Source organism: Mytilus edulis, chromosome 4 (genome assembly GCF_963676685.1).
Source record: "Mytilus edulis chromosome 4, xbMytEdul2.2, whole genome shotgun sequence".
Classification (NCBI taxonomy): domain Eukaryota; kingdom Metazoa; phylum Mollusca; class Bivalvia; order Mytilida; family Mytilidae; genus Mytilus; species Mytilus edulis.
This window is the reverse complement of record NC_092347.1, coordinates 5521999-5548217: the sequence shown is the minus strand read 5'-3', so window position 1 is coordinate 5548217 and position 26219 is coordinate 5521999. Positions and strand designations below refer to the sequence as shown.

Here is a 26219-nt window from a genome sequence, read left to right as displayed (position 1 = left end):
ACCAATTTTAGGAGGATTACTGGGGATTCAGTTATTGTCGTGGGTACCAATTTAAGGAGGTTTACTGGGGATTCAGTTATCGTCATGGGTACCTATTTTCATGGATTCAGGAAACATTGTATTTTCATGAACATTTAAATTTGTGGTTCACCTGAAACCAAGAAATTGACTAAAATTGGTATCCCACAAAAATAAATGAATTTACAGTAATATATTGTTGCATGTTTTATCAAAAGCTAGGAAAAGTTTGTTAAAAAACTGGGGCAAAAATTTAGCCTTTTAAAGGTATGTTAAATACTTTTCTAATGATGGTTGTACTGTAAACATACATTATATTTCATATATACGAAATTCTTCATTGTGGGGTGGGTGTCTGTTCTATTAATTTTTTTAATCTAATAGTATTTTCCTTATTTTTTAACTTAAGTTATCTATAAATTTTATTGTTATTATATAACATTTACCATTACTTTTCTAGGCATTTTACTCTAATCTTGAAGTGAGTAACTTCCCCATGAGAGAGAGATCCAAAGACTTTGAAAAGTTATTAAATACTGTCACAATAAGGAGGACGATAGAACTGGCCGAATTAGCTGTAAGATATATAACCTGTTTAGTTTTATGTTAAATAAATTAATCATGTATAAAGCAATGTTATAGTCTAATATTTTTATGTTACTTGTTTTAAAATATAATGAACCACAGATATAATACCATGACAGTATTAAATCTTCTCTAATAGTAAATTTTGATAATTGACCAATGTTAAGAAATTGAAATTCTTGTCTTGTAAATTGCTTCATTTGGTTAATTATCATCTGGACCAATGAGAATGCATAACACAATTTCATTCTTTTGATATAGCACCACTTCCTATGTTGGAATAAGCGACATGCTTAGATCAAAGAACATTTTAAAAAGTTACAGTTTGGATCATATAACCCCTTCCTGTAATGATTTTGTATATTTTTGTTGTTGCAGGCTAGGAAATCTGAGATAGAAGTAGCCAACAGACCAACAACAACAGCCGTAAGTTATATATATTCTGTTATCAAGGGGATTCAAATTATATAGTCTTGGTTTTTTGTTCATTTAAAAAGTGTGTTGTAAAAAAGTGGGAGATAGAAGTGTGATTGGTAACTTTTAATTTTTTTTAATTTTTTGATTTGATAAAAATGAACAGATAATAATTAATTGTTCAAGTCTTATGTTTTTAAGGGATTTTAACATTTCAGTGTTTTACATAGTATTTTATTATTTAAACACTTAGACATTATATTAGCTGATTTATTTAGGAAAAGAAAAATGTCCCAGCACCTGTTACCAAAGCACCTACCAAAGATGTAAGGCTATTAGTGTGTTCGCTGTAGGAAACCAGGTGTTATCACATGGTTTTCTATTTATAGAGTTTTGCTATTTGATCACATAATGTATATTTATATATGACCACAAATATATTCGGATATGCTTTATGGTACAAATACTTTTCTTCAGTAAGATTCAGAGCTTTCCTTATTATTTATCTACTAAAAACAAAGCCCTCTTTTTATCCAAACTATTTAAAAAATCTAAATAGTGAGTCCATTGTATAATATTAAATAAGGGGAAATAATCATCACATTTTAACAGTTCAGGTTTAAATCAAACACATGTAACAACCTACCAAAAGAAGTATTTGAATAACCTTTTAAAATATGTAAGGTTTATAATAAATAACCAAAGGTTTTATTTTAATCCTTTACATTAAAGTAACTTTTGATTATATTCCTCCTCATGCATTTGGACTTTTATTGCATTCTTTTTTGCACACTGACCAAAAGTCTTCCTCATGGTGGTTAACTGTTCTTGCTAAGAATTGCAGATTATACATAATGCTAAATGATTATACGCCATTTTATATATCAAACTGCCACTGCAATATTTATCATTGTGACATTTCTTCACTGCACAGAAATAGACATATTTTGTTAAGGTTATGATATGTTTCATTGTCTATTTAGGTTAATAGTCTTATGAGATTGGATATACTTTTTTGTGAATTTATAACAAAAAAGTTGTACTAAATGGGAGATGTGTTCCCTCCATTCCAAGATTTTAAAAATTATACACAAAACAATATGTTCACAATTTAAAGAAGCTCTTATGTTGTGACTGACTTGATTCAATTTTAAACAAGTGTGAATGCTGCTAATTTTTAGAATGTTTATATTAGAAATTTTGACGATAGATTAATTCATAGTATTTGCTCTTTAGTTTTTACTAAGTATGATTCAACAAGATGAATATACTAAACATGTAAGCTTAGATTTGTTGATTTGTTTATGATGTTCGTTTACAGTTGACGTGTTATTTGTTAACTTGTTCTGTTTTGTTATTACATTAGAAATTTCACATGAATCAGTTTAGAAAAACTGTTTGTGATTTTAAATTAATTTTCCAGTGTTATATATACTTCTCTTTTATATTTAAACCTTTGTTATTAAAAATTCCAGTCATCAGATGAGAACATCCACCAGGTAAATTACTCACTGAATGTTCACAATCACAACACTTAAATTTTTGTAAAATCACAGCTATTCACAGATCATACTTGAAGTATGAAATCTGACTTTATTCTATTGTGTTTACATAAATCAGTCTTGTTTCATCAGAAACAAACTTGTTGTATGAATGTTATTCACGAGGTAAGGGGTAGTCATTTGTTCAATGGAATATCTATTTGAAATTTGGTTCACATTTGAAATGTCACAATTTTTAGCTCACCTGGGACAAAGGATCAGTATGAGCTTGTTCTCATGGCTTGGCATCGATGGTCTGTTCTTCAAATAGTTGGCAAATGAGGACCAACATTAATATGAATTGTCCTAAGGACTATACATTTAACTGTTATATATTTTGTTTGAATCGATCTTGCGGTCATGACTGAAGCAATCTGTCCGTCATGACTGAACCAATCTCACCGTCATGACTGAACCAATCTGTCTGTCATGACAAAACATATAGTATTTGAATGTAGGATTCAATGGGAAAGTATGAAAAGTGCTTCTTATTGGAAACTTGATTCAAAAGTTTGATTGACATTACTCACGCCCTATGTCCTTCATAAAATTTTGTGATATTGACATTGTTTTTGGTAATCTGAAATCCTATATGCCTACCACTGCGAACTTAGTTAGGCCTGTTTGATATAGAAAATGACTTAGAAAAACCCTCTCATATTTATTCAATCACAAACTGTTCTTGGATTCAATTTTATGCTCAATTTATGAGCATTGTGATCTACGGTCTGTTTGTCCGTTTGTTTGTTCATTTGTCTGTTCGTCCGTCCACCTGTCCTGCTTCAGGTTAAAGTTTTTGGTCGAAGTAGTTTTTGATTAAGTTGAAGTCCAATCAACTTGAAACTTAGTATATATGTTCTTTATGATATGATCTCTCAAATTTAAATGCCAAATTAAAGTTTTTAACCAACATTTTACCGTCCACTAAACATAGGAAATGATAGTTCAAGTTGGGCATCCGTATACTATGGACCATTCTTGTTTTTTTATTAAAGATGGTAATCTCCAATTACAAGTCAAAAATAGGAGAACTTTCAGCTAAATATGCATGATTGTTAATTTATGAAGCACAAATTCTTTGAATGTACATGTTAAATGTAAACAGTTAAATCTTTCCTACTCTTTTGAGAATTTTTAAGCATGTTTTATTTTTAATTCTTATGAATGCAATATTTAAAGTTTTTAAGTTCAGTTTTACATATTTTTGATGCATAATATTAAAATATCAAAACTATTATGATAAATGTTACTGTTGTTTAAAACTTTACAGAAATCAGTCACAACACCCATTGGGAAGGAGGTAAAATACACCAACATACATTAAACATACCAACATACACTTAACATCAAACACACCAACATACACTTAACATCAAACACACCAACATACACTTAACATCAAACACACCAACATACACTTAACATCAAACACACCAACATACACTTAACATCAAATACACCAACATACACTTAACACATCATTTTATCACCTTTTTCTGTATTTTACTTACATGAAGAAAAAAGAATCAAATACATATAATGATTGTATTGTAAAAATAGACCTCACAGCTCAGTGAGGCAAAATCATGTTCATATGGCTATTTATTTTATTTATTATGTATCCCCTTTAGACTAGTGTTAAAGGGGCACTAGCTACGAGATATATAAAAAAACTAATCTAATATTTTTTTTGCTCAATCATAAATGCAAATAATGAAATAATAATTGGCTTTTAGCAGCCAGTAGGGTTCAATTTTGTCAAAATAAGGTAGAAAACATAGATTATGATTTATTCACTTCTAAGTGAATAATTCGACCTCATTGAAACAGTATTCATGTGAACTTTAATTTAACCTCTAAGCTTGAGATGGATAAACACATGAATTCTATGTGTAAAGATATTTAAAGGACAAGAATGTCAACTTTGAAAGTGAAACAAAGGTAAACCATTTGATAGACTGATTCGATCCACAGATAATCATTCTTATACAGGTAAAAACGATGTTAAACATTTATTTTTCATCTATGATATGAAATTAAAAAGACCTAGAATAATCCAACAGCACATGTTTGCTTTATCTATTTATATCTATATTTATGTTTACATCGCTTATATGGTCATCGGATAACTTTAGAGGTCAACTCGATAATTAATTAGATGGTGGCTGGACTAAAATACACACGAAACAAATTACGTATTTTCATACCCTTGCCCTGTTAACTGTTTATTTTAGACTTTTAATAGTTTGGATAAATGTTTTACATTGTTATGAATCAAATATAAGAATTTGATTAGAATCGGTGAACATGAATTTAACAGCTAGTGCTCTATTAATATCTTAAAAAATTGCTCAAGAAAATTTATAAATATTAAATTCTGAATTTTATTATTGTGAAAACATTGCTTCTGAATAGATTTCACAAAATAATAACTCACATTTAAAATGTTGGAAGCAACATATGTATGAATAATTTCATGTGGTTGTCCATTGTTGAACTATCAAAATAATATATGCACACAAAAAGTTTTGAATTTTCAGCAGTTTTTCCGGAATTGGAATTCTTAAAGAAAGTTAACGTAATAATACATGTGTTTTAAGCTGTTGAATAATAACAAAATTTTATAGGATGAACCAGTTCAAGTTAATGATGAGGTTGAATGTGACAAGAGAAGTGATCATATTTTAGAAACTCCACTGGCAATGTCCGATGAAGTAATTCATTGTTGTAAACACAAAATCTTCTATGTTGATTCATGATTGTTATCCGCTATACTTCAGTTTAATACAACTAACACATTCCTGACTTATTTTTTTTTTTTTTTATGTATGATATATGTAAGCTCACTACCCAAAAAACAAGTGCCCTTTCTTGCTTTGTATGTTCACAGACTGGTTGTTTCATGAAATACTCTATTGATATTTTGTAAAAGAATAGTTATATGAAAGTTTTCATATGTTCGTTCCTATTGTAAAAGTGTGGAATGGAGATTGTAAAAGTATTGTAAAAGTGTGGAATGGAGATTGTAAAAGTGTGGAATGGAGATTGTAAAAGTGTGGAATGGAGATTGTAAAAGTGTGGAAGTTGAAAAGCATTCTCTATTGTTTTCAGTAACAATTAAATTCATTTAACAGTAGACGCTTCATGATAAATACATCCTTCAGAATTAGTGTTGCAGATGGCTAAATGATAGACTTTCCCAGAAAACTTCAAAAGGAATCAACATATGACAATAATATGTTTCTTTTTTCAAAATTTTAACATCAATTTTGTGTTATTGCATATTATAACAGTCTGTCTCAAAAACAGCTAAAGAAAATGAATCTCATACCACAATCATATCATTTTTCAATTCATTTATTTGACAAAAAAATGTACATTATTCATTGAAAAGGAGTAATCAAATTGTTCACAGCTGCAGTATGTTGTTCACTTCACAGAATTTTTTGTTTTCAGCACAATAAATTACAATTGACTATATTAAATAATATAAGGATTGTATGATCATGAAATTGAAAGATTTCCCCCCTTTTTCTCTCTCATATTGATATGATCTTGTAAAATTTTAGTTTATGAATGGGATGACTTCTAGTGAATTATACTTATCCTATGAGGATCACTTTTTAAGTCTGTGTTTCCGAAACATTGGCTTAAAATTACCCAAAACATATAATATCCTCTCTGAGTTTTGATATCTATAACTTAATTCAGTAAATGAAGAGTCATTTGTACATTACTATTGAATATGCAAGATGAATTTCATAGATGGTAAGTTTTCATAACTTTTTATATGAAATAAACATATTGAGTTGAAACTTGAAATATTTAACTTAATTTCAGTACAAATTATTTTGTATAGCAAATAATGGAATATACTAGTATAAGTTTGATTTTTTATGTATTATATACGTCTCATTGTCTAATTTATCTAGAAGTTTTGTATTTATATTGAACATTACTGTTATTTGTTTTTGTGACTTGTGAAGACATGCGCTTCAGTTGCACATCAGCTGTTCCATAGCAAAATGTCTCGAGGAGTTTCATCATTTCAATTTAAGAGTTCACAATCATCTCAATATCTTTCCATTATTTTTTTGCTAAAAAGTAATACATTACTTCATTCAGTAATTTGATTATTCAGGGGCAATAACTCATTCTCATTTTAGGATGATGACCTTGGTGAAGGCGAAGATGAAGATGGAGAAAAACCATCAACAACTGGAAGTCTAGGTTAGTTTATATGTAAACAAATCTTATAAGTGTGTGTCCAGTGTGCTGTTAGCCTGTTTTATAATAAATAGTATGGTTATTGCTTCTATTACTATGTTGCTTTTAGATTACAAATGAAAATTACAACACATATCTTATATGAGTGTGAAATATTAAAGTTTCTTGTTTAATTTACCTGCATATTATATGCATAGTTAAGCATAATTTAGATTGTATCTTTAAAACTTGAATAAATATCTGAAGTTATAATCGTTTAAAAATTCAAAATAATTTTAAGAAATTTCTTTGTTACTCATTCTTGACATAAAAACACTTTCTTTTAGAAGAATGTTTATATTTTTAAGAAACCATTAAAATCAAACAAAGAAATAACTTCTGTAATTCAGAAATATTTGAATAATTTTCATAATTGCCAAAATTACATTGAGATGGGTGTCACAAAAATAAAAACTCATATATTTTAATTTTGATAGCAAAATTTATATGCAGCATCTCCTGAAATCACAATACTTTGATTGACATTTGTACCGATACATAAAAATGATAAATAATAGCAATAATAGATACACACACAAATTTCTGATTTGACATTAGTCTGAATTAAAAGTCTGCATATTTAATTGTGTGAATGCCCACTGCACTTGTTGTGTTTCATTAACATGTAGTTACAATATCTTATATTTACACATCACTGCTGTATATTATACTCGAGGAAGATTTTTGATATTTTTCAGATTTTTTTAATGTTTTAATTTCAACATTATTGCAATTAATCTGAAGTCTTTTGTTTGATTTTCCCCCCTTATTTCAACAATATTGCAATTAATATGAAAAGAATTAGCTATATTTGAATTCTCTTTGAAACTCAGTGTTTTAGTGTTTTATAGGAAATCAAAGACTTGATGCATATTTTTTTGTTAAAGAAACCATGTCTTTGTAATTTTCATAACTCTTAAAAATAGTTTGTGATCATTTATATAAAGTTCTAAAAGGACTTGTGCACACATATAACATCTACCATATGTGCATAGATTACATAGTATCATAGAGGGGAAAAACTCTATAAAAAAAAAAAAAAAAAAGACTGACACAGTAAATTTTACCTTGGATTACTGGAAAATTTTGATTTAAACAGCTATCTATTTTTTCAATAGTTCATAAAGAGTTCAATAGACCCATTTCTTTTTAAGGTAGTTTTTATTCCCTGGCTTTCATCTTTACAAATTGTAAAATGTAAGATACCTAAATGCTATTTGTTTGAATGAAGTCCATCATTTATTCTTGGGCATTTCATTTCCATCCCCAATGAAACTAAACAAATGAACAGTACTGGTTTTTGCCATGTTTAACACCAGCTGACTACATCTGAGCAGCAGCTAGGGTATATCTATTTACAATACAATAACATTTTGTGGACTATTATATAGAAACAGATACAATAGGTAAGTTTGGCACCACATCCGACAGTACAGCATGATAGTACTGTACAATACAGACAAGCTTAATCTATGGCTTTGGTTTAACTAATGTCTTCAGGTCTCTTCAAAGAGGAGTTAAGGATTATAGGTTTATATATATGTCATTTTACTTTTTTTTAGTGGTGAGGTATTTTATTTAAGTGGTTGAATTTCATATTTAAATTTACAAAATAGTTTACTATAGTCTAGATTACTCTAATATTGATATGTGAATCAGTATTTATAATTACATGACCAGAATAATATATGTCAATCAGCCCGACGTTGAGTAAATGTGTGATTTCTCACCCAAAATGTTACACTTGAAGTTTATTGTTAAGTCATTAGAAATTTTTTGCTGTAATACTTTGTTTGGTTGTGAAAGCATTGATTGTCTACATGTTTTAAGTACGAAGCTCCTCTCTGATTCACACAAAATATGCTTTGGCCAACATTTTACACCCTTCTAAAATGTCAAAAAGAAGCTTTTAATGGTGAAATAAAATGACGAGTTCAATTAAAAAGTTCTTTTTATATTCATGCATATACATGTAGCAATAGTTTTGAAAGAAGTCTAATGGTATTCAATTCATTACCAGACTGATATTATTTATGGAATGCAAATATAATGTAACTGCTTTATAATTGCATCAAATGCTTATAATGGAAACCGAAGATAATATATTCTTTAAAATATATTTACCAACAAAATTAGGAAGATAAAAGCAGCAAAAGCTGGATTTTTCTAATCATTTCTATTGTCTTTAATTTGAAGACAATATTTCAATGAATACCAAAACAAAAAGTGTAATGTCTTCAAACTGACTAGGTCAGAAGATGTTGTGATCAACAAACCCAAGATCAAAGAAACTAGACATTTTCTAAAATAAGTGATTGTGAAATATATGTATTGCCTTTTTCAGAATATGACGATTATAAATCAGGTTTGTCCATACGTGTCAATCCCCATTAGTCTGACGTCTCAGAATACTATAGACTACCGATCTGTCCTTTGTAAAACTTGTCCTTTAGCTTGATCAGATCCTGCTTTCTCAACATAAAGATGGATGATTGAAAAAAACAAAATCTTTTCCGTTCTTTTATGTATGCACATTCACAATCAGAACTAATCATATTGCATGTCGCACAGACTATATATCAAAATTGTAAAATCTGTGGAACCAGTATTCCTCCATTTTGCATGTTATATATATTCACCTGGTGATACTGGTATATTGTTGTAAGCTATACATTCTGGTTAGGATAGAAACCATTGAAAATTAGAAATTTCCACTCAATTTAATGAACTTCTTACTAAAGAATAGAAATTTATTTTAGATAATAAATTTGGCATTGGGTAATAGTAAACCAAGAACTGATGACTTCTAGATGTAATGTGACATTAGTATAGTGGTGTGTGGAATCCCTAGTTTAGATCGATAGAATTAAAACAGTTTTTTCTCCACAGGATTTTATAATCATTTATGTAATATTTACAACAAGGAATTAAACATATTTCCATCTTTTTGATCTGTAATAATTGTTATTCAGTAAATAAAAAATATACTGTGTGTAAAATTTTAAAACAAAATAAAGAAAAAAAACATGTGAAGACACATTAAAAAAAAAGAAGAGTAAGTTGTATTTTTACTGATAATCTTTATTGCAAAATTACACCCATAAGGGTCAAGCAATACAAACAAACATTTATACATTGTAAATACAATGCAATACAATGAAATACAATACAATATTATAGAATATAATAGAACATATTTTAAAAATTCAATTATAAATTTATGTATAAAACACCATCATGAGCTTGTCTGACATGGGTCTGACCCCCTCAGTTCTATAGACTGCTTAATGAAGACTCCAATATGACAAACAAGTTCAGGAATGGGGTTTAGAATGTGTTTTAGTTTATTAAATGAAATGATGGTACATAGTCTTTTAGATAAGCCAAAAAATTAGAACGCAATGATTTGTGTTTACTCAAGTTATTGTTTTGACTTTTAAAAAATCTTCATTTTTTGGGGTTTGGGATGAGAGAAAAACAACAAATGTTCTGACTAAAGGTTGGGAAGAAACATGTGATTTCTTTTTACAAAATCTTTCAGAAATTAATGTTATTATTTGTATTTTTGACAGGTGCCCAGTATGGTGGAGGAAGTGATTTGTTTTACAGTCAGTTTGATCTTCATACAAGAGAACAGAAAATCAACCAAATCATTTTACTTGAGGTTAGTCAACATGAGAGACTTGTCGTGTGACTTAAAATTATACTTACATTTTTTTCAAAATGTTCTGTCTCCTCCTCTTAGAGACAAAGATATATATAGCACCTACAGTTACCCTTAATTATCATATCTCAACCAACGTCTCCTATTTATGATTATAAATTGATCTCAGCAGAACTCACTGTGGTTGCATAAAATTTTTCATCTCTACCGTCATATTTTTTTAATTGTGGAATGTAGGAAAGTATTTGTTGACTTTTAAAAATATTCTTCTAGTACAAATAAAGCATCCTTTTTGGGAAAATGGAAGGAAAATTTGCAAACACTTAAGTCTTCAGGGCTATAGGTTGAATTCATAAGTAAAAAATAAACTGACAATGCCATGGCAAAAAAAAAAAAGGCCAAAAGACAATCATCAGTACACAAAACAGGAGATATCAAATTAGAGATGTGAACCGCACCAAAAAACAGGGCATGATCTGAGGTGCATCACGAACCACACCAAAAAAAAGGGATGATCTGAGATGCATCACAAACCACAGCAAAAACAAGGGATGATCTGAGGTGCATCACGAACCACACCAAAAACAAGGGATGATCTGAGGTGCATCATGAACCACATCAAAAACAAGGATGATCTGAGGTGCATCACAAACCACACCAAAACACAAGGGATGATCTCAGGTGCATCACGAACCACACCAAAAACAAGGGATGATCTCATGTGCATCACGAACCACACCAAAAAACAAGGGATGATCTCAGGTGCATCACGAACCACACCAAAAACAAGGGATGATCTCATGTGCATCACGAACCACACCAAAAAACAAGGGATGATCTCAGGTGCATCACGAACCACACCAAAAAACAAGGGATGATCTCAGGTGCATCACGAACCACACCAAAAAACAAGGGATGATCTCAGGTTCATCACAAACCACACCAAGAACAAGGGATAATCTCAGGTGCATCATGAACCACACCAAAAACAAGGGATGATCTGAGGTGCATCATGAACCACACCAAAAACAAGGGATAAACTCAGGTGCATCACAAACCACACCAAAAACAAGGGATGATCTCTGGTGCATCACGAACCACACCAAAAACAAGGGATGATCTGAGATGCATCACAAACCACACCAAAAAACAAGGGATTATCTCAGGTGCATCACGAACCACACCAAAAACAAGGGATGATCTCGGGTGCATCACGAACCACGCCAAAAACAAGGGATGATCTGAGGTGCATCACAAACCACAGCAAAAAACAAGGGATGATCTCAGGTGCATGATGAACCACACAAAAAACAAGGGATAATCTCAGGTGCATCACTAACCACACCAAAAACAAGGGATGATCTCAGGTGCATGATGAACCACACCAAAAACAAGGGATAATCTCAGGTGCATCACGAACCACACCAAAAACAAGGGATAATCTCAGGTGCATCATGAACCACACCAAAAAACAAGGGATGATCTGAGGTGCATCACAAATCACACCAAAAACAAGGGATGATCTCAGGTGCATCACAAACCACACCAAAAACAAGGGATGATCTCGGGTGCATCACGAAACCACACCAAAAACAAGGGATGATCTCAGGTGCATAACGAACCACACAAAAAACAAGGGATGATCTCTGGTGCATCACGAATCACACCAAAAACAAGGGATGATCTCGGGTGCATCACGAACCACAGCAAAAACAAGGGATGATCTGAGGTGCATCACGAACCACAGCAAAAACAAGGAATGATCTGAGGTGCATCACGAACCACACCAAAAACAAGGGATGATCTGAGGTGCATCACGAACCACACCAAAAACAAGGGATGATCTGAGGTGCATCACGAACCACACCAAAAACAAGGGATGATCTGAGGTGCATCACGAACCACACCAAAAACAAGGGATGATCTGAGGTGCATCACGAACCACAGCAAAAACAAGGGATGATCTCAGGTGCTTTTGAATGATAAGCATATCCTGTTATACATTTTGCACCCATCAATAATTGCCAAAAGATTAAAAAGTTAGCAGGATTATAATTTAGTACTCCAGACGCGTGTTTCGTCTACATAAGACTCATCAGTGACGCTCAGATCAAAATAGTTATAAAGCCAAACAAGTACAAAGTTGAAGAGCATTGACGACCCAAAATTCCAAAAAATTGTGCCAAATACGGCTAAGGTAATCTATTCCTGGGATAAGAAAATCCTTAGTTAACATACTTTTTAAATGTTATTTTGTTTGTGTAATTTTCAAAGTAAATGAATGATGCTGTGTTTAACATACTTACTTATTATATTTACTTGTATTTTATAGGATGCCATTCACAGAATCAAAGTTGCATTTAACAAAGAATTTGCTGACATTCACTTGAAAAAGGTTTCTGAAATAGGCAAAATAAAAGAAAAGAATAAGCGTATAAAGAAAATCATGGATGATATAGATTTAGATGAAGAAATCATTTTGCCTCTACTCAGCATTTATGAGGAACCTGAACAACTGCTGGAAGTTAAAGATGAAGAGGTTTGTATCAAAACAAGATCAACCTATAAAACAATAAAAATATGCAACTATTATATAATTTCTTCCATATTTTATTCATTAGACTGTTCTATATCCAATGATTTTGTATGCTGTTGATTTTTTTTTAATTCATTGAAAGATAAATGCATTCAAAACAGCTTTACTGCTCAGAAAAAGGCTTTTGCTTGCACCTCACTCATAGTTTATCAGCAATTAATTAAAAACAACTTGACAGGGTTTAACAAAACTGATACACATTATTTTTCATCTTAGTGATTTTTTATGGTTAACTTTCATGGACTGGCCTATTTCTGCTAATTTCATTTTTTAATCTACTTCTCCTTCAAAATGGCTGAAGTCTGCATATATATATGTTTGCTGATTATAGGTGAGACAATTGATTACCTTGGAAGGCTTGTGACCTGTTTTGTTTTTTAATGCATGGACATTGAAATAAGTATAAAACATTCCCATTACTAATAAATGTACTATATTTTAAAGGTTAAAGTTGAGAAATATCTAACACCAGAACAAAAGAAAAAGAAAGAAGAAGAAGACAAAATGGAAGAAGAGAGACGTCTTAAAGAGAAAGGTGACAATGCTAGGGAGAGAGGTTTGGGCATGATGATGGGTGGTGTTTTGGAGATTAAAAAAGAGGATGAACTCAAAAAGGTGGGTTAAAAGTGTTGACACATATTTTTTTTATTTATTTAGTTTCCCTGCTATTTAAGTCTTGATATATAGCAATCCTAGATTCCATTGTTGTACATCATTTTTGTCAGTCCAAAAATGTCTACATTCGTGGACTTTTACACAACTTAAATTGTCTTAGCTAGAATTTTCAGGAAACTAAAAGAAGATTTTTCAAATCAATTTATACCATCTAGAGCAAAATTCTGTGTCTGATGACCAAGTCTGCAAACCAACATGACCAACATGGCTAAAATAGAGCATAGGGGTCAAATGCAAGTTTTGTCTATAATCTTGAAAACTATAATAGAAAGACAGAAGCTTGAATAGCATAACTGATCAGAAAAACAAGATCTAGAAATAATTCAACAAGTTCTTGTCTGATGACTCCTTATTGGAGTTATTTTTCTTTAATGGTAATTTTTACAATTTATTTGCATTTTTGCGTATATCTTAAAAAATGCAATAGACAATAAAACTTAATATAACAAAACTGATCAACAAGACAATATCCAAATGATATTTAAAGGGAGACAATCAAATTGATTTGTTTATTATTAATTTTGAATAGTATACCAAATAAAATATATTTATCTGTAGGACATTTTGAAAATAAAGCTTATTTGTTTTATATGACAATCAAATTAATAAACGATTTATTTTTATAGGATGTTCCAAAGCCACTGTTCATGCAGACCAAAGAACTAAAGGACTGGACTGAAGATGAAAAGAGGTTGGCTGGAGAATACGAACAGAAAGTCAAAGATCTTAACGAAGAGAGGGAAAAATATCGCAAGGTACATTTTATTTTGATTCTGTTGAACATAAGCATGGCTATAAAACTAATTTTATAAATTTTATAGCTGCTGTTATTTTGATAATGAATGTCACCCCATCACAAGCTTAGGATAGTTGGCAGATATTTGAATTAATATAGTAAGCTTATTGTACCTCTTATCCATAAGAGGGTGGTATTACTGGTTTTGATCTGTCCCGGTTTCTCTTGGTCTATCAAGTAAAATTTTGCAATCACTTTTCTTAAAACTACAAATCAAGGCTTTTTTGAAATTTTGAATCAAGCATCAAGTTAGACTGCTGAACCATGTGAAGCATTTTTACATCCTTCACTCACCAGTATCTTACTTACCAAATACTTGATATCATGAGTAAGTCATAACTCAGAGTATAATCATATAACTTTGATCTGTTACATATAGCTATATAAGTTTTAATCTGCAAGGTTGGTGCAAATAAAAAGTTTAAATAATACTGATGATTTCCTTGTTCTAAAATTGTTGTGTTTTCATGTCCTTTCTTGAGACTATTGATGATGAATATTTTTTTTTTTGCAGCAACTTGAAACAGAATTGAGAAAATTACAGAGCATTATTCAGGATAGTATGGGTGGATTTGATGAAATGTTAACTCAGGTCTTCATGAAGAAAATCAAAGTCATGATGGTGGTCTATCAGGTTTGTTTAAAAGTGACTGTACTCATAGATGCCAACCATTACGATTTTTCCGTAGTTTTTCCGATTTTGCAATACAAACTACGCTATTACGGTCAAAGTCGAATAGTTACGGATTCCCAATCATCGCCGTTCAATTTTGTAAATCGCGGATTTTTATCATTACTTTTCCGTCCTGGTCCGGTATTTAGAAAACGACAATGTAATGTTTCCGGTTTCTCGGGAGTTATCAACCTATTGATGGGAACTAACTGACTTCCAAAGAGGAAAACTTGCATTTTATGAAGTAGCTTTCCCCCTTTCTCTACTTCTCCTTGACAAAACGAAAATGTACGAGTCGAGAACATCTGAACAATTAATGAATGGAATTCATACTACAGACAACATGTTGAACGACAAATTTTAGTGCACATCATTTTGCAACCACTCGTCAGTAATTTTTATTGGTAAATGCAAGTTTTTGAATGATTACTGAAAACTTTTCAAAAATACGGAAAATTTGATAGTTTGTTACTGATTGTCTCAAAAGGGGTTGGCATCTATGCTGTACTATAAATTGTTACTAACATGTCAATATATAAAGAAATTATACAGATTTTCTATATTCTAAAGTTTTCAATGCTTTTAAGTATAAATATTATGCATTGAAATATGTTTTGTTCAAATGAATTTTAATTGGAAGTTTTGAAAAAAAAAAATATTTTAAGACCTAAGTTGTTAACCAATGCAAATGAAATTAAAACATGATTCAGTAAAGGTTCCATCTTTCGTTTGGAATGTAAAGAAAAAAAATGTTTAGCAAAAATCATGTCATAAACTTATTCTCAAAATCTTGTTGTAGGAGGAATTGAAGATTCTGCGACTGAGAGCCTCATTATTGGTGGAAGAGGAGTTAGAAACTCAGGAGCAAGAACTCAACAGATTGGTTGAACACAAGAAATCTTTGAAGGTAAAATTTATATATGAAATGTGTCATCAATCTTGATTTGTTATTGATTGAAACTTCATTGAAACTATTTACAAACAATTTCTTTGTTCAGAGATGAAGTTTTCTTCATTTTTTACGATCTGGTGAAATTTTAAAAATTGTTTCCCAACATTTAGTCCAAATTTTTGTTTTGCAAACAGATTTTTCAGACGTTTAGATGTCAGTTATTATTATTTTCAGGCACTGACAGCAGCAGCAATGATTGAATCAAAGAAACATTTAGATGCCTACAAAAATGACTATGAGAATCTGCAATATGAAGACAAAGCGATGGATAAAACCTTTAAACGAGAGTTTAATGATGTAACAGCTCTACAACAAGATCAGTTGTACAGACTTTTCAGGCGTAGACCTAAGTAAGTTTTATTAATGTAACAGCTCTACAAAAAGATCAGTTGTACAGACTTTTCAGACGTAGACCTAAGTAAGTTTTAATGATGTAACAGCTCTACAACAAGATCAGCTGTACAGACTTTTCAGACGTAGACCTAAGTAAGTTTTAATGATGTAACAGCTCTACAACAAGATCAGCTGTACAGACTTTTCAGACGTAGACCTAAGTAAGTTTTAATGATGTAACAGGTCTACAACAAGATCATCTGTACAGACTTTTCAGATGTAGACCTAAGTAAGTTTTATTAATGTAACAGCTCTACAACAAGATCAGCTGTACAGACTTTTCAGACGTAGACCTTAGTAAGTTTTAATGATGTAACAGCTCTACAACAAGATCAGTTGTACAGACTTTTCAGGCATAGACCTAAGTAAGTTTTAATGATGTAACAGCTCTACAACAAGATCAGCTGTACAGACTTTTCAGACGTAGACCTAAGTAAGTTTTAAACGATGAATAATTTCTAGGATGTATGTTATACCCCTGCTTTCAAAAAAGGGGGGTATACTGTTTACCTCTGTCTGTCTTTCAGTCCGTCCTCCGGTCCATCAGTCCATCAGTCTGTCCGTCCATTGAATATTTTTCGTCACATTTTTCTCAGGAATTACAATACAAGGATTTCTGAAATTTGGTTTCAGGATTTATACAAGTCAGCTATATCGAGTGATGCGTTTTCAGATTCATCACTCAACAACTTCCTGTTTAATGAAAACTTGCATACATTTTTACACTATTAAAATTATCCACTTGCGGCGGGGGTATAATCAGTGAGCAGTAGCTCACAGTTTCACTTGTTTTCATCTACTAACAGAGGAAATATGAACTGGTTGTTTAGGTAAAACTTTCGACAAATACTTTTTGTCACATAGGTACAATAATTGTGCTTATCTTGCATATATAACCCATTATAAAAACGGCAAGATTGATGAAGACTTAACAAATTTTTTAAGTGTTTCATTTTATTCTGTCAATGTATATTTGTTGATACATGCAGCCAATAAACCAAATAAAACATTTCATTATAAACAATATAGGATAAAAAAAAAAGCTAAATATATTAGAATAAAGATATATTTAAAACTAATAAACTCCAGAATGTACTAGTTTTTATAATATTTTTTGTGTACAGGATACCACGTCTGAAAGGATTTGATACTCCTGCAGCACCTTCCACAGGGGATCATGGTTTACCCAATCCATTTGCTGACCGTCCATCCACTGCCAGACAACATGCTCAAGCCAAAAATAACGTAGAGACTGCCATCAATGATCTGGACAGAGATGTCAATAATCCTGAAGGGGTTGAACTGTCTGTTTGGGAAAGACTTTGCAAGTTTAGAAGGATCAAAATAGAAAATGAGTTCCTTGTAAGTTATATGATATTCCTAAAATGTTTTTGTTAATTGCTGACTGTTTAAACAATTAAAAGTTTTTTTGGAGCCTTTGGCATCTATCTATCTGTCATATTCATAATCTTCTATTATGTCTTCCAAAACAAGTTTTTTCTGTCCTTCCCCTTTCTCACAGTTTTTCTTATGTTGTGCTGTTATACCAACATCCCACAAGTTACAATTAGAAACAGTTGTAAGTGGCAAAAGAAAGCAAATTCTTTTGTCAATGTTAGTTTGGAGACTTGTAAGTAGAAAATGAGAATATTACTTTTAGTAAATCTGTTATCATATTTTTCAGATAAAACAAAAAGCGTTAGTATTTGCAGAAATGGAAGCATTTTACAGAAAACGACAAGATGAAGATGAAATTCTGAAGAATGAGATTGAAGATCTACAGATGAAAATATCTAAGTATGTGTTTATTCTGGAATACGATTCACACCATTTTCTAATAAAACAGTACTGACATTACAGAAACCGTAAAAGTTTATAAATTAGTAAAGATATTTGCTTTTGCAATTTAAGAATATGGAAATTTGTTGAAAATAACTTTTTTTTACTAATTTTGTAAATCAAGCACATTTAAGATTGACATTTAAATAAAAGTATTATGAACCACATATGTTATTTATGAAATTATGATTAATGTCATATGAGTCATGCTGTGTTAGAAAATTATGATTTTTAAAGATCTATGGGTAATAAATAAAACATTTTTACACTAAATGGTTGATGTGCAATACAGATAGATTTGTTTATTTGGCTTTTTTTATGCTTGGTTATAGTCCTTGATTAAAAAAAAACCAATAGTGATATTTTATAATATTCAAGATGAATAAAATAAAGGTTTTGTGACTGACTAATGATATTTCTAATTTAAATTCCATATGTTTGTAGTGTGGAAAGACTTATTTATTTGATTAGACTCATCTAGTTTAATATTAAAACTTTCAATTGACTTTTCCAGATTAAAGAATGATGAAGCAAGAGTTAACTTGAATTTAGAAGTTCAGCTGTTATTGAAACAAGGTCAAGTTGAAACAGATACGAGCACCTTTATAGCAGATTACAAAAATAGTGCTTTAATTCATCGTAGTGTTGTTGAAGAACTTAATACAAATATCAAGGTAGGAATTAATTATTCATCTTATGCAATCCATTGATTCATTTAAAGCAAATAGACATTCAAATTAACAAGTTTGAGTCATAAAGACAGCAATCCAACTACACTAAAAATTCAAAGGCCATGGACGCACATTAGTGAAATGATGTTGTTTCGGTCACTTGAAAGTTTTCTTTATTTGAATTATTTTAAATTTTAGTTTCTTGTGTATAATTCGGAGTTTAGTATGACGTCCATTATCACTGTACTATTATGCATATTTTAGGGGCCAGCTGAAGGACACCTACGGGTGCGGGAATTCTCGCTACATTGAAGACCCATTGGTTGCCTTCGGCTGTTGTTTGCTCTATGGTCGGGTGGTTGTCGCTTTGACATATTCACCATTTCCTTTCTCAATTTTATTTCCATTAGTTATTCTATAAATATTTGTGAAAAAAAGCATTTAGCTTTCACTGAAAAATCAAACTATTAATTAAAGTAGTAGTTCTATATAATTTTCACCTGATATTGCAGCTGACTTATAATATCAATAACATTGTAATTGTCTTAAATTGTGTTAAAGAAATAATAATGTAAATGTCTTAAAATGTATTAAAAAAATAACATTGTTATTGTCTTAAATTGTGTTAAAGAAATGATAATGTAAATGTCTTAACCCTTTCACCGATTGCTGCCCAGACAGAAGCTACTCTGAGACGATGGCGTCCCTGGCTACTATTACTCAAGTTGGAAATATTCATAATAAATGTCAATAAAAACTTGTTTATAGTTATTTGTGTATTTATTTTATTCACTAAGACCATGTTCACAGTTTTGTTCATGTTTTGACAATTTTTTCTTCATAAAATATCAAAATTTTCAAATTTTCGTCATTATCAAGGTGAAATTCTCAAAATTCGACTCTTTCACCCCAAATCGTAATTTTTTAACCCAAAACGGCAAAATTTTGAAAAGTTTTATGAGGCTGTACAAATTCCTCACACTGATCGATGTCCATTCCAACTGTTTTGTACATAAAACGACATTTTATGTCAAAAAAGTAAACTAGTTTGGCTTCAATTCTTCCATATTCTTTCAAAAAAAATGTTCCCTCATTTCAAATTCTCGTAAATTCCGTAAATTTTCTCTGATTTTGACACGGTTTTCAACAAACGGAACCGGCATGTTTACACTTTCATCCGGGTTATCCATCAAAGAAAGATAACCGACGTTTGCACTGTTTGAGCGGGAAACATAAAAGAGGTATTCCGATCCCGGTAAAACGGGACTCATCGTCAGCTGTCTGAAGCGTGAATCCCGGTAAACCGGGACTCGTCGGCGAAAGGGTTAAAATGTATTAAAAAAATAACATTGTTATTGTCTTAAATTGTGTTAAAGAAATAATAATGTAAATGTCTTAAAATGTATTAAAAATATAACATTGTAATTGTCTTAAATTGTGTTAAAGAAATAATAATGTAAATGTCTTAAAATGTATTAAAAAAATAACATTGTTATTGTCTTAAATTCTGTTAAAGAAATAACATTGTTATTGTCTTAAAATGTATTTAAGAAATAACATTGTTGTTGTCTTAAAATAAAGATATAACATTTTTTTATGTCTTAAATTGTATAAAATAAATAACATTGTATCTCTTAAATTGTAGAAACTTGGAGAAGATAAAATTTCTAGTATGGTTGAAAGTAAAGACTTTAGAAAAGGAATTATACAACTTGAATGGTAATAAGTTATTTTTCATTTCAAAAATTAAAAGGTTAATACAGGATCATTCATTTCAAACTATAATAGATCCTCTTGAGACTGGTCTAGTGTAACATACAGAAATTGTACAGTAAATGACGCTATGTAAGGACAATATCCACAATAACAGTTACCTGATCATTTTATTCTGTCATTAAAATTGCAAAAATGTGATATTTGTTGCCTGATTAAATAGTTTGTGTCTTTTAATTGACAGGGAGCACAAGAAGATGCTTATGGAAATGGAAGACTTCCAGAACAAGATGAAAGATATTCAGTTCATGAAAGTTACCAGAGAAATTCAACTGGTAAATTAAATAATTTGGATGTTTTAGATTGGTTCCTGTGATATATGTTATCAACCATGAATAGTTGTGTAATCTTTATTCTAATATGACTTGCTTCTTTCGCTTTGTGAATAAACCCATGCTCTAAATCCAATAAAATTTGTTTGCAAAAAAATATTCACTATCGCTCGGGCAAAAATGATAATATAATGCCTACCCATGTTAAAACTACAATAAAGTATAGCTTGCATCAACTATTTCTTAAAAATAAATCCAAAAATTCAGTAGCTTAAAAAGTAAATAGTCCTTGTATGTCATGTCAGAATGAATATTTTTTCATGAAATTTAAGAATAATTAGATTTTCATTCCATCCAGGAATCATAACAAAATTAATGTGAAAAACCAAATTCCTTGAAATAAAATCTGGTGTGTTGTCACAGATTTACTGTAAGTTTTTCGTGATATGCTGATATCATTTCAAATTTTCAATGGCATGAAAAAAAATAATAAAATAGAAATATTCCTGATATTATCTATTTAATTAATTGGCATAGTTTGACAAATAAATAGTTTGATTTCCTTAGCTATAGGATTCATTAGGGAGACTAAACAATCCACAAAGTTAACAGTTAATCTGCAGAAGCAGTGTTTGAAAGAACTGACAAGAAAAAATACATCTTGCTTTTTGTTTTTTATTACAAAGTTTAATTATTTAATGAATTTCTAAGGAAATATGTATTAAAATATGAAAATATGTTTTGCAGTTCTTAAACAATGTTGCGGAGTATGAGGCAAAGAAGGCTGATGAAATCAACAAACTTGAACAAACAATTATGACACAGCTCAAGGTAGTTTTGATTTAATGTAATTAGCAATACATGTATAGGATGATATGTGTTGTAAGTTAATACCAGACAGCAACAAAAAAACAGTTCGTGTTGGCCCCAGGTGACTTTTAAAATGTAGATATCATTGAAAAAGCTTTGGCATTAGAATTGAAATATCTTTTTTAACTCATCGGTGACCTATATTTTTTATTGTTGTGTTATCGAATAAGCTGTACATAAACTAAATAATTGTAAAATTTAAGCGATTTCTGTAATTTAGTTCTTTTTTTATTTCAATATTATGCCTATTTCTCCTATTAGTTCAACAGAAAAAAAGGACATTAACAAAAATGTTTGCTTCTTTCGAAGGAAGATTGTGAGCGTAAATGAACAGTGACCCCATTTTTTTATTTCAGTTTTCTATTTAGTATAAGATAAAGTTCATTTATAGAAAAATATAGAGAAATCCTATATTAAATAAAAAATTTGATTTAGACCCGCGAGCCCCCTTAACAATCATTAAGTGTTTTTTGCTACGAGTGTATACTATTTGAATACCATTTGTAGTATTTGATTGAACAAATATTCAAATTTAAGTTATTATATTTCTTTTAAATTATGGACATATCAAATTCTTATGAATTTCCTTGTATTTATGCTATGTGTGGTACAAACATTTTATCTGATTTCAGCATCATGAGAAAAAGTTGGCACATCAAAAGAAAATATTGCGAGAACATAACAGGACAATCAAAGCAAAGGATACTGATAATACCAACATTGATTCTGATTTGATGGAACGCAATGTCACAGTGAATGAGAGAAAGCTTATTGATGAAGTTAATGGTGAGAATTAAGCATAAATATTTATGTAATAAATCAAGTTTCTGTCTCCTGTATATATCATAAACTTAGTCTTCTGTGCACGATTTTATCATTTCTTACGCAGAAATATCGTATAATCTACATTTTTCTTGGGTCTCTGTCTGTTATGATTTAACAAATATGGCAGCTTATTAATTGCCCTGCTTTGAAGCTGTAGTTTACTGATTGTTACCTTATAGTAAACAATCAACAAAGAAGCATGGATATTGAGCACTTGTATAATATGTACAATCAGATAATAATTAATTTCAAAGACAAATCCATGTGTACTGCGATAACCAGATTTTTCAAGAAGGATTACGCTAAGGTTCCTTGCATACGGAAAATATTTCGGCAAAATTGCTTCCTGGAGGCAAGCAATTGAAAAAAGGAAACTTCTTCTAAATGTGGACAAATTAAAGAATTTTCTTCAAAAAAAAGTAAATGAACATAAGTTTTATAATGAAAATTATCCAGTTAGTTATAAAAAACATATGCATCTTTTTTTTGTCGAGCCTGCGACTTTTGTCGCAGAAGCTTAACATAGGGATAGTGATCCGGCTACGGTGCTGTTTGCTAACTTCTTAAAAGCTTTATATTTTAGAAGGTGGAAGACTACGATGCTTCATACATTGAATATAGATGCCTCAAGTTACAAAGTTTTCATCAATCACATGTCCAATGTCCTTGACCTCATTTTCAGGGTTCAGTGACCACTTGAAAAAAAAGTTCAGATTTTTTGTAATGTTGAATTCTCTCTTATTATAAGTAATAGGATAACTATATTTGATATGTGCGTACCTTGAAAGGTCCTCATGTCTGTCAGACAGTTTTCACTTGACCTTGACCTCATTTCATGGATCAATGAACAAGGTTAAGTTTTGGTGGTCAAGTCCATATCTCGGATACTATAAGCAATAGGTCTAGTATATTCGGTGTATGGAAGGACTGGAAGGTGTACATGTCCAACTGGCAGGTGTCATCTGACCTTGACCTCATTTTCATGGTTCAGTGGTTATAGTTAAGTTTTTGAGTTGTTGTCTTTTTTTCTTATACTATATGCAAAAGGTCTACTATATTTGGTGTATGGAAATATTTTATGATCTATATGTCAGTCGCACAGGTTTAATTCGACTTTGACCTCATTTTTACAGTTCATTGCTCAGTGTTAAGGTATTTGTGGTTTGGTCTGTTTTTCTTATACTGTATGAAATAGGTCTACTATATTTGGTGTATGGAATGATTGTAAGGTGTAAATGTCTAGCTGGCATGGTTCATCTGACCTTGATCTCATTTTCATGGTTCATTGGTCAATGTTTAGTTTTCTTGGTTAAGGAATGTTAAGTTTATGTGACAGTTGTAATAAAGCTTTATATTTAGGACTATCAACATAATATCAATGATTAGTAAAGAAGGCGAGACATTATAGTGTGTGCACTCTTGTCTTAACTTGAAGTTTCATATGACTTTAAGTTGGTTAATGAAATATTATATTTACAAAATAAGATTATTTGAATTTTTCCTTAGTTGTATTTCTATGTTTGTAGCTGACAGACGATCTGATGCAGGAAAAGACAAGAGATACATGGAGATAGTACAAAGAAGGAAACTAGTGGACTTAGCCAAAGCTCAGGCACAGGAAGTAGCTGTTCTACGTGCTGAAGTGGAGAGGTTAAGAATGAGGACATTCCCAGCATTAGTTCAAGTGGAACACTAGCAGTGACATTATATGGAATAGGGAGAGAAAACACAATTTGAATTTGATCACTTTGTTATGACTGCTTTTTGGAAATCATTATAATATTTACAAAACAAACTAGAGGTTTATCTTCATTGGAAAAGAACTTTATTATGCAGTTTATCAAACTTAACAAGCAAGATTCAGAAACATCTCAGTATATCTTAAGAGAATTGGAGGTTATCTTTGTCAACAGTGTTAACCAATTAAGTTTATGAAAAAGCAGTTGGACATGTATACATTTTTCTGTGATATTTGTGATTTAATTGATTTAATATTTACATGCCGTCCTTATTTTACTTACATACTATGTATTTATTGAAAAGTAATAAACTATTACATTCCTAAAGCATATTGTTTTGTTATGAAATTCAGGTGCTTAAATTTTAATCTCAACCCTTGTTAGAGCAGAATATCTCAAAAAGAGGTTTGATAGAGTTTTACAAAACCTGTGCACAGAGTTTAAATATTTATATGACAAAGATGCAATATGTTATTTGAAAATTTGCTTGAGTAAGATGCAGATTAGTGTTAGATCTGAAAGGAGATTTGGGATGTTGGTCTTGTTGTTAAACAATGAATCTGAAAACACATTGATCAAAGTCTAATAACAAATTTCAGGAAGCTCTTATTTATAGTTCCATAGAATATAAGTAATCCGTTACAGTGACTTGACTGTTAGTGTTGCTATCCACCAATTGCAACTCATTCAAAATTTTGACCAAATTGCAATTTGTTTTATAAAATCAAATTGTTCAACTGGTCAGAAATTTGAACCAACTGCTGTAGAAAACCACAGCCAAGTCATGAAAGTGCAAGGTGATAAAATAAAACATACTTACAATCCTATAAGACTTTAACTCTACTTTAATGATGTTTTTTTTTATAATTCTTTATTTGGTATTTCTTCATCTCATACAATATCTATATGCATTTTTTTTTTATAAAGAGGAATACAATACAAGTTTATTCATTTTGACCTGTCAGTGTCAGTGCTTATAAACATCCCCCTCCCTATACCAAATAAACCCCCCCCCCCCCCAAAAAAAAAAAATACAAAAATACAAAAAACTAAACTAAAAACAAACAAAAAAAAGAACAATACAAAAACAAAAAGTACAAAAAACAAACAAACAAAAAATAAATAAAATAAAATAAATATCAAAAATCATTGACTTATATTCATAAATGATTAAATTGGTATTAAACGATTATAATTATTATTTATGCAATCTAATCATTCTATTCATACATGTACTCATATCATAATATATATAGTGGCATACTCTAACAATATAACAAAAAACAAAAACCAACCAGTATTTCAACTCATATTATCATAACATAGTAACACATATTTAATTCTTCCATACATACATATATATAATATCTATTTGATGCACACTAACCACTGTCCAATTGTGATGTGCATCAAGTTGTGTTACACATTTATTTTCAGTTAAGTATGAGTTATCTTTCTTGTATCATAAAATTAGTTGTTGAAATGGTTCCCATTTTTTTTCTATTTTTTCACCTATTGCAGGAGAACTGTGAAAAGTGGAAGATAGTTTTTCAACAATGTAATAATTTTTCAATTTCTTTAGTGCAATCTTACCACAAGGTAACAGTGAGTTCAATCTACAAGAATAAATATAGTACTTCATGAGAACAGTGAAAAA

General features: G+C 30.6%; 1 protein-coding gene across 6 annotated transcripts in view; it reads left to right on the top strand.

Annotated features, from left to right (window-relative positions):
• The window catches only part of LOC139521681 (cilia- and flagella-associated protein 43-like), a 73723-nt gene extending 48834 nt beyond the window's left edge, over positions 1–24889 (top strand). For 3 of the 6 annotated variants that reach the window (XM_071315198.1, XM_071315197.1, XM_071315194.1), the window contains 18 exons: positions 479–595; positions 982–1029; positions 6725–6788; positions 10397–10488; positions 12821–13027; positions 13529–13699; positions 14386–14514; positions 15070–15189; positions 16028–16135; positions 16355–16530; positions 17698–17935; positions 18258–18370; positions 18927–19086; positions 20729–20802; positions 21041–21131; positions 21876–21959; positions 22631–22784; positions 24350–24889. In XM_071315198.1, coding sequence (XP_071171299.1) covers positions 479–595; positions 982–1029; positions 6725–6788; positions 10397–10488; positions 12821–13027; positions 13529–13699; positions 14386–14514; positions 15070–15189; positions 16028–16135; positions 16355–16530; positions 17698–17935; positions 18258–18370; positions 18927–19086; positions 20729–20802; positions 21041–21131; positions 21876–21959; positions 22631–22784; positions 24350–24519 — 2316 coding nt within the window. In that variant the 3' untranslated portion in view covers positions 24520–24889. Of the gene's footprint in view, positions 1–478; positions 596–981; positions 1030–1295; positions 1344–2492; positions 2517–6724; positions 6789–8215; positions 8231–9168; positions 9190–10396; positions 10489–12820; positions 13028–13528; positions 13700–14385; positions 14515–15069; positions 15190–16027; positions 16136–16354; positions 16531–17697; positions 17936–18257; positions 18371–18926; positions 19087–20728; positions 20803–21040; positions 21132–21875; positions 21960–22630; positions 22785–24349 lie in introns of all 6 variants that reach the window. The other 3 variants (XM_071315193.1, XM_071315196.1, XM_071315195.1) reach the window with 3 other exon arrangements.
• The last annotated feature ends 1330 nt before the right edge of the window (positions 24890–26219 follow it).